The following is a 13,030-nucleotide window of genomic DNA, read 5'->3' as shown; positions in this document are numbered from 1 at the left end:
TTTATTGACCTTTAACATTTTCTCGTTTCGTTGTCGCGCAACTATATGCGCGGCGCGAGTCATAGTTGCGCGTCAAAAAAATTAATTATAAGACGTCCGTGAAAACGTGCATGCGTAATAAATGAGTACAACTGTCGCACTGCGTCGGCCAAGTATAATGGACTAAGTTCTCAGTTAACAACGACATGCATTAAAGAAAACTACTAGCATTTAGTGTCCGAGAAATATCGCACTTTTCTTGAAGAAATTTCGTTAACACGCGCGAAATCTCTTCTGATTTTCTAATCACGGCACAGAGATATAAAATAAAAGTAGTTTTCTAATTTTTTATATTTACGTTACAATGTAACGCTGTTGAGTAACATTTAAAGTAACAAGAAGGAAAATAATTCTAGGGCGAAGGACAGACCGCGTTACACATAGCGAGCGCCGAGGGTGATGAGACTTTAGTGAAATATTTTTACGGTGTCCGAGCGTCCGCTTCGATCACCGATCATCAGGATCGAACGCCTATGCATCTGGCCGCAGAGAACGGCCACGCAACCATCATCGAATTACTGGCCGATAAATTCAAAGCAAGCATATTTGAAAGAACGAAAGACGGTTCCACTCTAATGCACATAGCGTCGCTGAACGGACACTCGGAATGTGCCACCATGCTCTTCAAGAAGGGTGTGTATCTGCACATGCCAAACAAACGGGGCGCCAGATCCATTCACACGGCCGCAAAGTACGGTCATGTGGGCATTATCAGTACTCTGCTGCAACGAGGAGAAAAAGTAAGTTTTATATTCACTATCGCGTTGTGCGATAGTTCAATCAAACTTTTTAATCATGATAAATTTATCTTCTTTTTTCTACGTTTTATTGAACAGGTGGACGCGATAACCAATGATAACTACACAGCACTCCACATAGCCGTAGAAAGTGCCAAACCGGCTGTCGTAGAAACCCTTTTAGGATACGGCGCGGAGGTGCACGTCAGAGGTGGAAAACTTCGGGAGACTCCGCTTCACATAGCCGCTAGAGTACCCGACGGTGACAGATGCGCACTGATGTTGCTGAAATCCGGAGCAGGTCCCAATTTGACAACTGACGACGGTCAAACGCCGGTGCACGTGGCAGCCAGCCACGGAAATTTGGCGACTCTTCTACTACTCCTCGACGATGGAGGAGATCCGATGTTTAAGTCAAAAGTATATCTACAAAAAAGAAACAACGATTGATTAGTTTTTTTAGAAATCTCTGTGAAAATAAAAGTTTATTCTACAACCGTCTTATCTTCTTTGCTTTTTGCAATTAAAAGTCTTTGCTTGTCACAAGATAATTTTAATTTTCCTCAGAACGGAGAAACGCCCTTGCATCTAGCCTGCAAGGGTTGCAGAGCAGATGTGGTTCGGCATTTGATAGAGTTCGTAAAGGAGAAGAAGGGTCCGGAAGTGGCAACTGCTTACGTAAACAGTCTGACAAATGAAGGTGCCAGTGCTCTCCATTATGCCGCTCAGATCGAACCTTCGGAAGTCGAAATACCTGGTGAAGATCGCGCTATCATACGCGCTCTTCTCGACAACGGAGCAGATGTCTCGGTGCAAACTAAACAGGCACAGGAATCGGCGTTTCATTATTGTGCTCTTGCGGGCAACAACGAGGTCTTGCAAGAGATGATCAGTCGTATGTCGGCTACGGACGTTCAAAAAGCTCTGAACCGTCAGAGTGCCGTAGGCTGGACGCCCTTGTTGATTGCTTCTCACCGCGGTCACATGGAACTGGTCACCACTTTGCTCGCTAATCACGGCAGAGTCGACGTGTTCGATCTCGAGGGTAGATCCGCTCTTCATTTGGCCGCTGAACACGGGTATCTACAAGTGTGCGACGCGCTGTTAGCAAACAAGGCATTCATCAATTCAAAATCGCGCGTAGGCAGAACCGCTCTGCACTTGGCCGCAATGAACGGCTACACACATCTGGTGCGGTTTCTCGTACAAGATCATGGTGCCGCGATAGACGTGCTCACCTTGAGAAAGCAAACTCCTCTTCATCTGGCGGCGGGTGCTGGTCAGTTGGAGGTCTGTAGACTATTGCTGGAACTTGGCGCCAGTATAGACGCCACAGACGATCAAGGACAAAAGCCGATTCACGCTGCGGCCATGAACAATTACGCTGAGGTGGCGCAGCTCTTCTTGCAGAGACACGCGAGTCTTGTGATGGCTTGTACCAAAGATGGCAACACCTGTGCCCACATTGCCGCCATGCAGGGAAGCGTTCGTGTGATCGAAGAGTTGATGAGATTCGACAGACAAGGTGTAATAAGCGCCAGGAATAAGTTAACGGAAGCGACTCCTCTGCAATTGGCAGCGGAAGGCGGTCACGCTGAAGTAGTAAGAGCTCTGGTTAGAGCTGGAGCGTCCTGCGCGGATGAAAATCGCGCAGGTTTCACCGCGGTTCATCTGGCAGCTCAACACGGCCACGGTCAGGTACTCGAAGTGATGAGATCCACACAATCTCTTAGGATATCTAGCAAGAAGCTTGGCGTCACCGCGCTTCATGTTGCTGCTTATTTTGGGCAAGCTGGTGAGTCAAAGTTGACGAACTTCTCTTCCAATATTTATACATGAATTATGTGATAAATGAAAATTAATTCACTTTGATATTAGATACGGTCAGAGAATTGTTAACTCATATACCCGGAACCGTGAAATCTGACCCACCAACTGGAGGATCTCTAGTAGGAGAATTAGGAGCTGAATCAGGAATGACTCCGCTTCATCTAGCTGCCTATTCTGGAAACGAAAACGTCGTACGACTTCTTTTGAATTCTGCGGGAGTTCAGGTATGAAATCGATCAGATGTAAATTGTGCAATATATCTTATTAAATAATTTAATCACTTAATTTGTATATAAGCCATAGGTAATGTCAAATTAAAAAGACTTAGATTGAAATACGAGAATGTTCTGACCGAAGGTAGAGGCGGCGACAACGGAAAATGGATGGAATCCTTTACATCTGGCCTGCTTCGGTGGTCACATAACCGTCGTGGGCCTTTTGCTGAGCAGATCGGCTGAGCTGCTGCACAGCGCGGATCGTTACGGCAAAACAGGACTGCACATCGCTGCCACTCACGGCCACTATCAGATGGTTGAGGTTCTTCTGGGTCAAGGAGCGGAAATAAACGCCACCGACAAGAACGGCTGGACGCCGTTGCACTGCGCGGCGCGCGCTGGTCATCTCGATGTTGTGAAACTGCTCGTGGAAAGCGGCGCGTCTCCGAAAAGCGAGACAAATCTCGGCTGTGCTCCGATTTGGTTTGCCGCATCCGAGGGTCACAACGATGTGCTCAAGTACCTTATGGAAAAAGAGCACGACACGTACGCTTTGATGGAAGATAGACGGGTGAGATATTTGATTTGATAAGACACATACACTACCAAATTTATGACGATTATACTCTGCATTAGTCAGTTTACACGCAAATTGTCCGCAGCGCGTCGAAATAATTGTCGTAGTACTACTTAGACCAATTATTTTATGCGCTAGCTTTTAAACACCGTAGCAATGTTTCGTGAGAATAAGAGTTGCACGACATTCGGAAAGTTTACTCATTTCGTCAAATGAAGTCAGTATAAACCGATCTAATAAACTGGCACTTTAATGTTAAGTGCGCACGCGAGACGCAATTACGATAATTTTGTGAACGAAAATTTATTGATAATGAATGTACAACTCGAATAACTCTAAAGCAAGATCGGTATCATTGTCGTGTATGTATATTTATATATATATATATGAAACTCACAATCATTGCAGAAAACGTACGTAATAAGTTTCAGTCTTTTAAATTAATCCTGAAAAAATTAATCCGAATATGACCGTCTCTCTAATTTTAGTTTTTGATGACCTCAACAATTTATATCTTTGTAGTTCGTCTACAACATGATGGTCTGCAGTAAGAGTCATAACAACAAGCCCATAGAAGAGTTTGTTTTGGTATCGCCAGCTCCAGTTGACACGGCTGCTAAGCTGTCCAACATCTACATGAAGCTTTCCGAGAAAGAGAAAGAACGTGCTAAGGATTTAATCGCAGCTGGAAAGCAATGCGAAGCCATGGCCACTGAATTATTGGCTTTGGCAGCAGGCGCAGACTCGGCCGGTAGGATATTGACATCGATGGATCGCAGGAACGTTGAGTTTCTCGATGTTTTAATCGAGAACGAACAAAAGGAAGTGATCGCGCACACAGTGGTGCAGCGTTATCTTCAAGAATTGTGGCATGGCAGCCTTAATTGGAGCACATTTCAGACGAGTCTGCTATTCATCGCCTTCCTCATATGTCCCCCGGTCTGGATAGTGTTTGCTCTTCCGCTCGGTCACAAGTACAACAGTGTGCCCATCATCAAGTTCATGTCGTACCTCACGTCGCACATTTATTTGATGATATTCCTTCTACTGGTCGGCATCACGCCAATCTACCCGGTGGTGAGAGCCAGTCTCATACCGTACTGGTACGAGTGGTGTCTGCTGGTGATGCTGTCGGGGCTGCTGCTATTCGAACTGACAAATCCCAGCGACAAGAGCGGCCTGGGCTGGATCAAACTGGCGGTGCTGCTCTTTGGAATATTTGGCGTGGCGTTTCATCTACTAGGATTCGTGGCCGTTAGAAGGCCGTATTGGCCGACGTTGCTCTACCTGAGAAACCAGCTATTCGCGATCAGTTTTCTTCTAGCTTGCGTGCAGATCTTGGATTTCCTCTCGTTCCATCATCTGTTCGGACCTTGGGCTATCATCATCGGCAATCTGATGAAGGACCTCGCTAGATTTCTCGCGGTGCTAGCCATCTTCGTTTTTGGTTTTTCCATGCATTTTGTCGCGCTCAATCAAGCGTTCAAGAACCAGACGCCTACAGAAGCAGAAGAGGAGGACAGAAAGAAAAAGAAACCTTTCTACGACGGTAAGTTCTAAAAACTTAGCAATTGTATCTTGTTATAGTATTTCTCTCATTCCTACGGTCGATTTTTTTCTCGTATTACATGTCCTGTGTGACGCCAATTCAGAGCTGGTGGCGTAGTTAATTAATTTCTTACAGTCTCGTCTTCTAATAGGATATATACGCGCACATATACTGTGTGTAGATACCGTAGACATGTAGATATACCTAACTTACGTAGGGCTAGATCTTAGATTGGCAATCGCTTCGACGCGGTTTTATTGACAGGATGTAGACAGTTGCTTCCGCCCACGCAGATGCTAATTCGCGCGTGGGTATCAAAATAACAATTTCTCTTACATACATCGGCAATCGCGTTCTTTCTCTTCTGTGTTATGGTAGAAGAGAGTTCAAAGTTGATATAATTTCGATGAAGTTGTATATTTCGATGCTTCATGTATCATCGAAAACAAGACTCATCGAAATCATATATATATATATATTTTTTTTTGAAATATTAGATTGTAAACCTTCCATCTTCCCCTTCCGCTAAAGTTATTTCCTTGTGAAAAACTCACTGATGATATCAGTTTGCGTATAGATCGTTTATCTCTTCGATTATCATCTTTTGCGATAATTATTTATCGAAATTTTTTCAAATAAATCTTTATGACGATCACATTCAGAGAATTGCGGATCAATACAAAATCATAATGATGAATGAATTACGATGATAGATTTGTTGGCCAATGTTACGGAATGGATGATGGAGACGCCATCACCGGCGACTCCTCGTCGCTACGGCCGCTACAAGAAAAAGAATGAGTGTTGTGACGATAACAGCAGAGATAGTAAGTTTTGCTGGTTGGAAAAGATTAATCAGACAACTGAACGGAAAATAAAATTTAAAAAACCAACGGCACGCGCGAAATTGAATGCAGAACACGATCCATTTCGGTGTCGTTTCGTCTGCATCGTGCATTTGGCCAGTGTGTGTTGTCTGCTGAGACTGCTGCCTGATATGACAAAAAAAGAAAAACAAAAAAAAAAACAGAAACTACACAATATCTCAAGAATATATCACTCTCTTGATTCATTGTATGCTATGATTCGGAAGCTTCAATAAAAGTTATAAAAAGCACTCGACAGACTATGTTAACAATAACAGAAGATATAATTAAGAATGCAATTAAATTTTTTAACTAAAGTACAACATAAAGCCGCAGATCAGAAGTATCTTTTTTTTTCTTTTTCTTCAATACACTTCTTCAGATCAGATCTTGTTCGGATCTGAAGCTCATTTATATAAAACTTTGATTGTAGGTGACTAAGCATCCGCATCGTAGCATACCGAATGAATAAAATTGAATTGATCTGAGAGCTCGAACGCGCGTGTGGACAATTAGTTAACGATTAGCATTATTGCCGGAGCATATGTACTCGTGTCTCTTTCACAGCCTCTGCCCGTGTGCATCTCCGTGTCTCGCTCTTGTACGTATATGTTTCGTTATGGACTTACATACATAACGCACACATATTTGTGTATGTACGCGCGCGCGCGTGTGTGTGTGTATCTCTGTACTTAATATACATCTTGCGTTGTATTATTGTTTGTGAGTTTGTTAGAACCGTTTATGCTAGTGAACACCGATGGTGTCTGAGTTTTCATGATGTGCATCAACAATCGCACGGTTGTTTTTATGTGTGTGACAATCCGACCGATCTTTTTATTTTGTTTTGTGCGGACTGTTCTTTTCCGCAAAAAACAGTCACCCTGTCACAGTCCGCACAGTTTTTCCCCCCACCGAATGATCGTCATAGGACGACCTCGAGCAAAAAGAAAATTAATGTTTCTCCTTTTCCTCTTGTGTCCTTGCATGCGTATATATTTGCGCGATGTAATGCGTCTGCCTTTGGAATCGTGCAAGCCAGACAAAGCAAGGAAATCGTGCATTCTCGAGCTGCATGCCGCATCATTTCCTCCACTGCAAAACGTATGTGCAGTACGTGTCCAAATCTCGCGCCCTTCTTTCTCATTCAGCACCGAGTGCACGATCGACCAAAATGTAGTCCCTTATCTCGACCACTTCGAGAAGAGAGCGCACATTGAACTGAAATAACGTATTTCTGGTTAGCAAAATGGACCCATTGTACATTTAAAAAAAAAAACAAAGATAAATTAACACATGACGAATAGAACACAAAAACGAGGATTAGCAAAGCATTTAAGAATGCGAATAGAATGTAAAAGCAAGACAGATTAGAGCAACGAAGCTGAAAGATGAAGTGGTACTATGTATCATGAAACAATGATCGCAACCTGCAATAAGAAGATTATGGCATGCATCCGGCGTTAGTTCGCAGCCGCAGCTGCAGAGCATGGCCAGAGCCTATATGTACAAGCATGAGCATGTTCGTTTCTTCGTTTGTTCGTTCGTTCGTTCGTTCGTTCGTTCGTTCGCTCGCTCGTTCGTTCGTTCGTTCGTTCGTTCGTTCGTTCGCTCGTTCGTTCGCTCGCTCGCTCGCTCGCTCGATCGTTTGTTATATACGTTGTGGAAGCTCACGTGCGCATACAATAGCGAGTACTAACCACCAGTAGTAGCCAGTCTGTAATGGCACAAAGCAATGAACTAAAACAAAGTCAAAGAAAACATCAGCCTGTAGAGCTACCCAAGAAACGTCTTGTGTGTGTGTGTGTGTGCCTCGTAATTCCAGTAAAGATGAACCCAGTACTCGCCTTCGAGTACCTGTTCTTCGCCGTCTTTGGCCAAACAACCCACAGCGAGCTGAAGGTTGAGAACAATCAGCCGCAATGGACCTCGGTACTCTTCAAGCTGACCTTTGGCGTGTACATGTTGGTCTCGGTAGTGGTGTTGATTAATCTGCTGATCGCCATGATGAGCGACACTTATCAACGGATACAGGCGCAGTCCGACATTGAGTGGAAATACGGGCTCAGTAAACTGATCCGAAACATGCACAGGTAAGCCCGCGACCTCTTCAGACACGAGTAGACGTGCATGTATCCACTACGATAATCGCCACCGATAACCAAAAACACGGGCCGGCGAAAATAGTAAATTTACGTTATCTTTTCTTTCATTCCCTCAAGCGCGGAGCCTTGCGGAATTATAAATAGAAAGTTAAACGTCACTTTCGCAAACTCGCGTTTTCCCCGCCATCGCGTTTTCACGCGCGAACGAATAAAGACGCTCGGTGTATCGTTCACTTTTAATTATGCACAACTTTCGTGAGTCTCGACTTGGTCTTTTTAAAGTAGCTTGCATTCGGGGTTAACGGAGCATTCCGTGCTGGAAACGCGATTGCGTGTTACAGAACTACCACAGCTCCGTCCCCGCTAAACTTGCTCACCACCTGGACCGTGTACTTCATCAAGCTGTGCAAAAAGCGCGCCTCTAAGCGCAAACGGCCCTCGCTAGTGCACATGATGGGGCTGCATCGCACCGACCGTTTGTCGCCCAGATCGAAGATGGGCGCCAAGTGGCTGGCCAAGATCAAAAAGGGTCAAGTCCGTCCGAAGGACAGCGTCACTCTCTCGGTGGTGCACCTCAGCCCTCTGGGCAGCCAGCTGTCCTTCAACAGCGCGACCAGAATCGAGAGCGTTGTGGACTGGGACATGATCAGGAAGAAATATCTCGCTCTGACCGGAAACGAACCCGAGAAGGAAGATGAGGAGAAGGAGGAGAAGGGCGACGAGGATGAGAATGAGGACGAGAACGGACCGACGGCTTCGAACGCCTCGACGATACCGGCGACGGTCCCGAATCCGCCCTTATAAATCGTCGTCGTCACCCTATTATTATCTTCGTCGAAATGCCGTCGAGAGCGAGTCTGCGCGAAAAACAGCACAATCGGAGTGCGAGCAAACGCGAGCGACTAGATTCGATATCGCTTATAGAAAAATTTAAGGTGCTGAAAAGATATATCCTCTCTTTCTCTCTCTCTTCTGTCTGTCTCTCTCTCTCTCTCTCTCCCCCTCTCTCTTCATGTACAGTTTCGCGTAAAATCTAAACCTCGCTACCTCAGATACAAATCCCGATGATCGAGCGGGACCACCATAGAGGATTCTTGCGCGATCCTCGCGTCGGCGACCAGCTTAGCGTTTAAGCATCTAAGTAAGTAAAGTCTGTCGACGTGATTGGTAAATTTCGTAGGAACGCATACCTCTGTTGTTTGTGACGTACATATACGGATCAATTTCTCGTCGACACTTCATACATATTTTTTCCACGGCACGGAAAAACCGGATGTTGCCTGTGAATTCACCATAAACCCGCGTCACATTTGTTTGCTCGATGCTTTTATTGGATCGTTTGTTCACGATCTCATAGAGTGTTTCCACTCGTAGGATGCAGAATCTCAGTCGATTCGTGGCTAAAAAAAAGTTATTTTTTGCTAGACAAAACTATCATATCTTAAACGTTAATTAAAATTTGGATAAGACTTGATTCTAAATCCACAGATTTTTTGTGTAGAAAAAACTAGATAGAAAAACCACTTTAGAATTAAGTCTCGGCTGTTGATTTTAATTAATGTTTATTAGGCGGTCAGTATACGATTTTAATTTAAACAAAAACGTTTCCTCATAATAAAACAAAATATCTCAAGTGTTTAAAAGATATGTGTTATGTTCGAGATAATTGCACGTACAAACCATGCAGTCTTCTAGTCCATTTTACGTCTCATACGCTTAGAACCAGTCGCGATAGATAAAGTGCGTTTTTTTTAGACGCGCTTGGATTTTTTCCGCGAAAAAACCAAAAACGATTCGCGTGCGAGTTGCAGCATATGTTGTATGGCTTGAAAGAGACTGTTTTTTGTGACGTTTGGTAGTAGCAACATTAGCATGCGTCTGAGCAGAGAATGTTGCATAAAGCATAAAGCACATTCACGTTCACATTCATGAAACACTTCACGAGACACACCGTTAACACGTATTTGCAGTCAAAATGAATCCCATATTCGCGGTCGAGTTGTTGTTCTTCGCCATCTTCGGTCAGACGACACACGGAGACTTCAGGATATCGTCGAGAGAGAATATCCAGCCCGAGTGGACAACTGTTCTCTTCAAACTCGCCTTCGGTATTTACATGCTGGTGTCGGTGGTGGTGCTTATTAATCTTCTGATCGCCATGATGAGCGATACCTATCAACGGATACAGGCTCAATCGGATATCGAATGGAAGTATGGACTCAGTAAGCTGGTCCGAAACATGGTAAGGTAAGGAAATATGAAATCTGAAAACAAAATAAAACAATGCTCAACTTATCACACACATATTTTTTCATATTATATATATTATCGTTAATAAATGATACAATACGTTGCACTAATCGTTTCTTGACACGCTACAGAACCACCACGACACCGTCGCCGCTTAATCTGCTGACCACGTGGATCTCGTATTTCTACAAGCTTTGCAAAAAACGCTTCACCAAGAAGAAGCAACGGCCTTCTCTGATGCATCTCATGGGCGCAACTCGCCTGTCTCCCCGTTCGAGGATGGGTGCTAAATGGCTGTCCAAAGTGAGAAAGAACACGCAGGTCGAGCACAAAGATAGTGTGGCCTTATCGGTTGTCCCCATAAGCCCACTTGGCAGCCAGCTGTCCTTCACCAATACCGTCAAGATCGACAATGTCGTCGATTGGGAGGTCGTCAGACGCAAGTACAGAGATCTTTACGGCGAAGAGATCGAGAAGCCGGTGGAAGAGAGCAAAGAATCGATGGAGTCGAATCCGCTAGCGGCTTTGGAAGGATCGAGCGGTGCCGAGAAATCGGCACTACTCGGAGCTTGAACGACAGAAAGAATACGAAGATAAATCGACGACAATATTCTGTAACTCTCGCGGAAGAGAGAGGTCAAAGTTTTCTCGTTCTTCTGCGGATTTTTTACCGCATTTCTAACGCGTTCGATCGCACAATCTATTTGTATATATCGCCCCCCGGAGGTTCTTGTCAGTATTTTCGAGAAATAAACGCCTAGTCTGAACTTGTTTCTTGCTTGTACAGTTATTGTTAGCTAGCAAACCCATTCCCTGTGATCCATAGTCTAATCGATTGCCTATACCACGTTTTAGAGGCTACCATGGGGAATACCCGTGTGCATAGGGATTCCACGTTACTTTTGACGGTTAGTCAGTTTGATATTATTATATAACTACGAATTTTTCTTCCCACCTGGAATGTTTTTTTTTATTTTTATACATGCGACATGTATATACGGAGCGCAATTGCGAGCTCTCTTTTTCTCTCTCTCGCAACGATGCACGCACCGATCATTATGCCTACATCATGTTGCTTGCGATATTTTTGTATAACGAATCCGTCGCATTCGATATGCGTGTCTGTAAGATGTATATCTACATAGGATACGAACTGTTATATATCACGTTATATATGTACATAGAAAAACGTGCCTTCAAAGCTCACGTCATTGTTATCATACACACGCAGACTTGATGAACAGCATGTATATGTTGTTGAAACGTTTATTAAAGTTGAACGCGTTCATTCGCAAAATTCACTCCTCGATCATTCGCACGTTGTAAAAAGTCTAATTGGCACACACTATAAACATATATCCTGTAAAAAAATCGTTTATATTTTTTTTATATTTCAAGTTTAAATTTAGTTTTTTCTATATTTTTTCTATGTTTCTCTTTTTGTGTATACGATAAAATTTTTTTGTTCTTCACAAAAAGTTGCAGACTTTGGTTTTTGAATTTTTAAAAAACATCTGCATTTTTTTAATCGTAATATCACACATTAGAGATAAAATTTAAAAAATTTACATTTTCTTTTATTGTAATATTATTATCATTTTGCAGAGTAAACATTTCAGTTCCTTTTGTTTCTCACTTTTTTACAGGATGCATACACAGCAAATTAAACCGCAGTTCTCACTTTGCAAGCCGCATTCATTGCATTTGCATTTGAATGCGTTTTGAAACTTTTCACCGAAGTGTTAAATCTGAACATATTTGCCTTTGTCGTTTATTATTATTAATTGTTTATATATTCATGAAAAAATTGATAATGCTCTGTTCATCGCATGTTTTGTTTTAGGTTTGATAACAAATCTCGCTGAATTTTCTTCTGATTGATTGCAATATTTATCAAATATCAAAAGACACACGCAGTTGACTATCGTCAACATGATATTTTTTCTAGATTAATAAAATTGTCCAAAAATTGTAAATATACAAATTTTTTGCTTACAAGCAGAATGACGACAAATAGATAACATGATACGATCATGTTTTAGTAGCGGTACAGTTTGAAATCCGCAACTACGGCTGTGCAATTAAATAGCGTTTACTTATAAATACACACCAGCCCAGTTATATTACACGGCTATATTAGCGTAGGAACAAATTTAATCTAATCGCTACATATTTTTAATAATACTTATAGCTAAGAATTATTTCAAATAAGATAGACTTTGTTGTGTTTAATAATGTGTTTTTCTGTCTGCACAGTGAAAATTAATCCGATCGAAATCACTGAGAATCTTTTCTTCGCCATTTTCGGCCAAAAAGACACCGAAGACTTTATAATTTCGAAAGGAAAAGAACTTCTTCGACCCAAGTGGACGATTTATTTCTTCAAGGTAAGAAACAAATGCAGAATTATCTGTTCAGATTTTAAGCAAGTTTTTTTCAATAGGTGTCATTCTCTCTATACATGCTCGTCAGCGTGATAGTGCTGATTAATTTATTAATTGCTATGATGAGCGACACGTATCACAATATTCAATCACAGAGTGATATCGAATGGAAGTACGGTCTCAGTAAATTAATTCGTAAAATGCAAAAGTAAGCAAACATATAAATGTTCGATTAAAAATTTATGTGGAAAAAAGAAGAATATATTGATTTTTTTTGTTAAAAGAACAAAAACTGCTCCGTCGCCGCTAAATCTCATCACTACATTGTTGAAGTCTTTTAAAACTGCTTGTATAATTACACGACGAAAAATTGGCAAATCACAGGGATACGTGGAACCTGATGTGCATCAAAACAACTTCCGAAAGTACTCACTTACTGTGCGTAAATTTTTATCATTTAACTATGTAATGTTCGGTC

The 13,030-nt window shown here is 42.5% G+C and overlaps 1 protein-coding gene across 8 annotated transcripts in view; it reads left to right on the top strand.

Moving 5' to 3' along the window:
* Positions 1-13,030, top strand: part of LOC109857061 (serine/threonine-protein phosphatase 6 regulatory ankyrin repeat subunit A) — a 152,103-nt gene that overhangs the window by 138,599 nt on the left and 474 nt on the right. For 5 of the 8 annotated variants that reach the window (XM_020432995.1, XM_020433014.1, XM_020432975.1 and 2 more), the window contains 8 exons: positions 396-779; positions 876-1,196; positions 1,344-2,571; positions 2,655-2,830; positions 2,964-3,392; positions 3,921-4,947; positions 9,889-10,165; positions 10,300-12,516. In XM_020432995.1, the coding sequence (XP_020288584.1) occupies positions 396-779; positions 876-1,196; positions 1,344-2,571; positions 2,655-2,830; positions 2,964-3,392; positions 3,921-4,947; positions 9,889-10,165; positions 10,300-10,741 (4,284 nt within the window). In that variant the 3' untranslated portion in view covers positions 10,742-12,516. Of the gene's footprint in view, positions 1-16; positions 312-395; positions 780-875; positions 1,197-1,343; positions 2,572-2,654; positions 2,831-2,963; positions 3,393-3,920; positions 4,948-7,638; positions 7,907-8,259; positions 9,031-9,888; positions 10,166-10,299; positions 12,556-12,611; positions 12,761-12,836; positions 12,991-13,030 lie in introns of those variants that run through there. The other 3 variants (XM_020432985.1, XM_020433033.1, XM_020433042.1) reach the window with 3 other exon arrangements.

The sequence above is a fragment of the Pseudomyrmex gracilis genome, unplaced genomic scaffold, assembly GCF_002006095.1.
Source record: "Pseudomyrmex gracilis isolate BER0280 unplaced genomic scaffold, ASM200609v1 scaffold_4, whole genome shotgun sequence".
Taxonomy (NCBI): domain Eukaryota; kingdom Metazoa; phylum Arthropoda; class Insecta; order Hymenoptera; family Formicidae; genus Pseudomyrmex; species Pseudomyrmex gracilis.
This window is presented reverse-complemented; position numbering and strand designations above follow the sequence as displayed.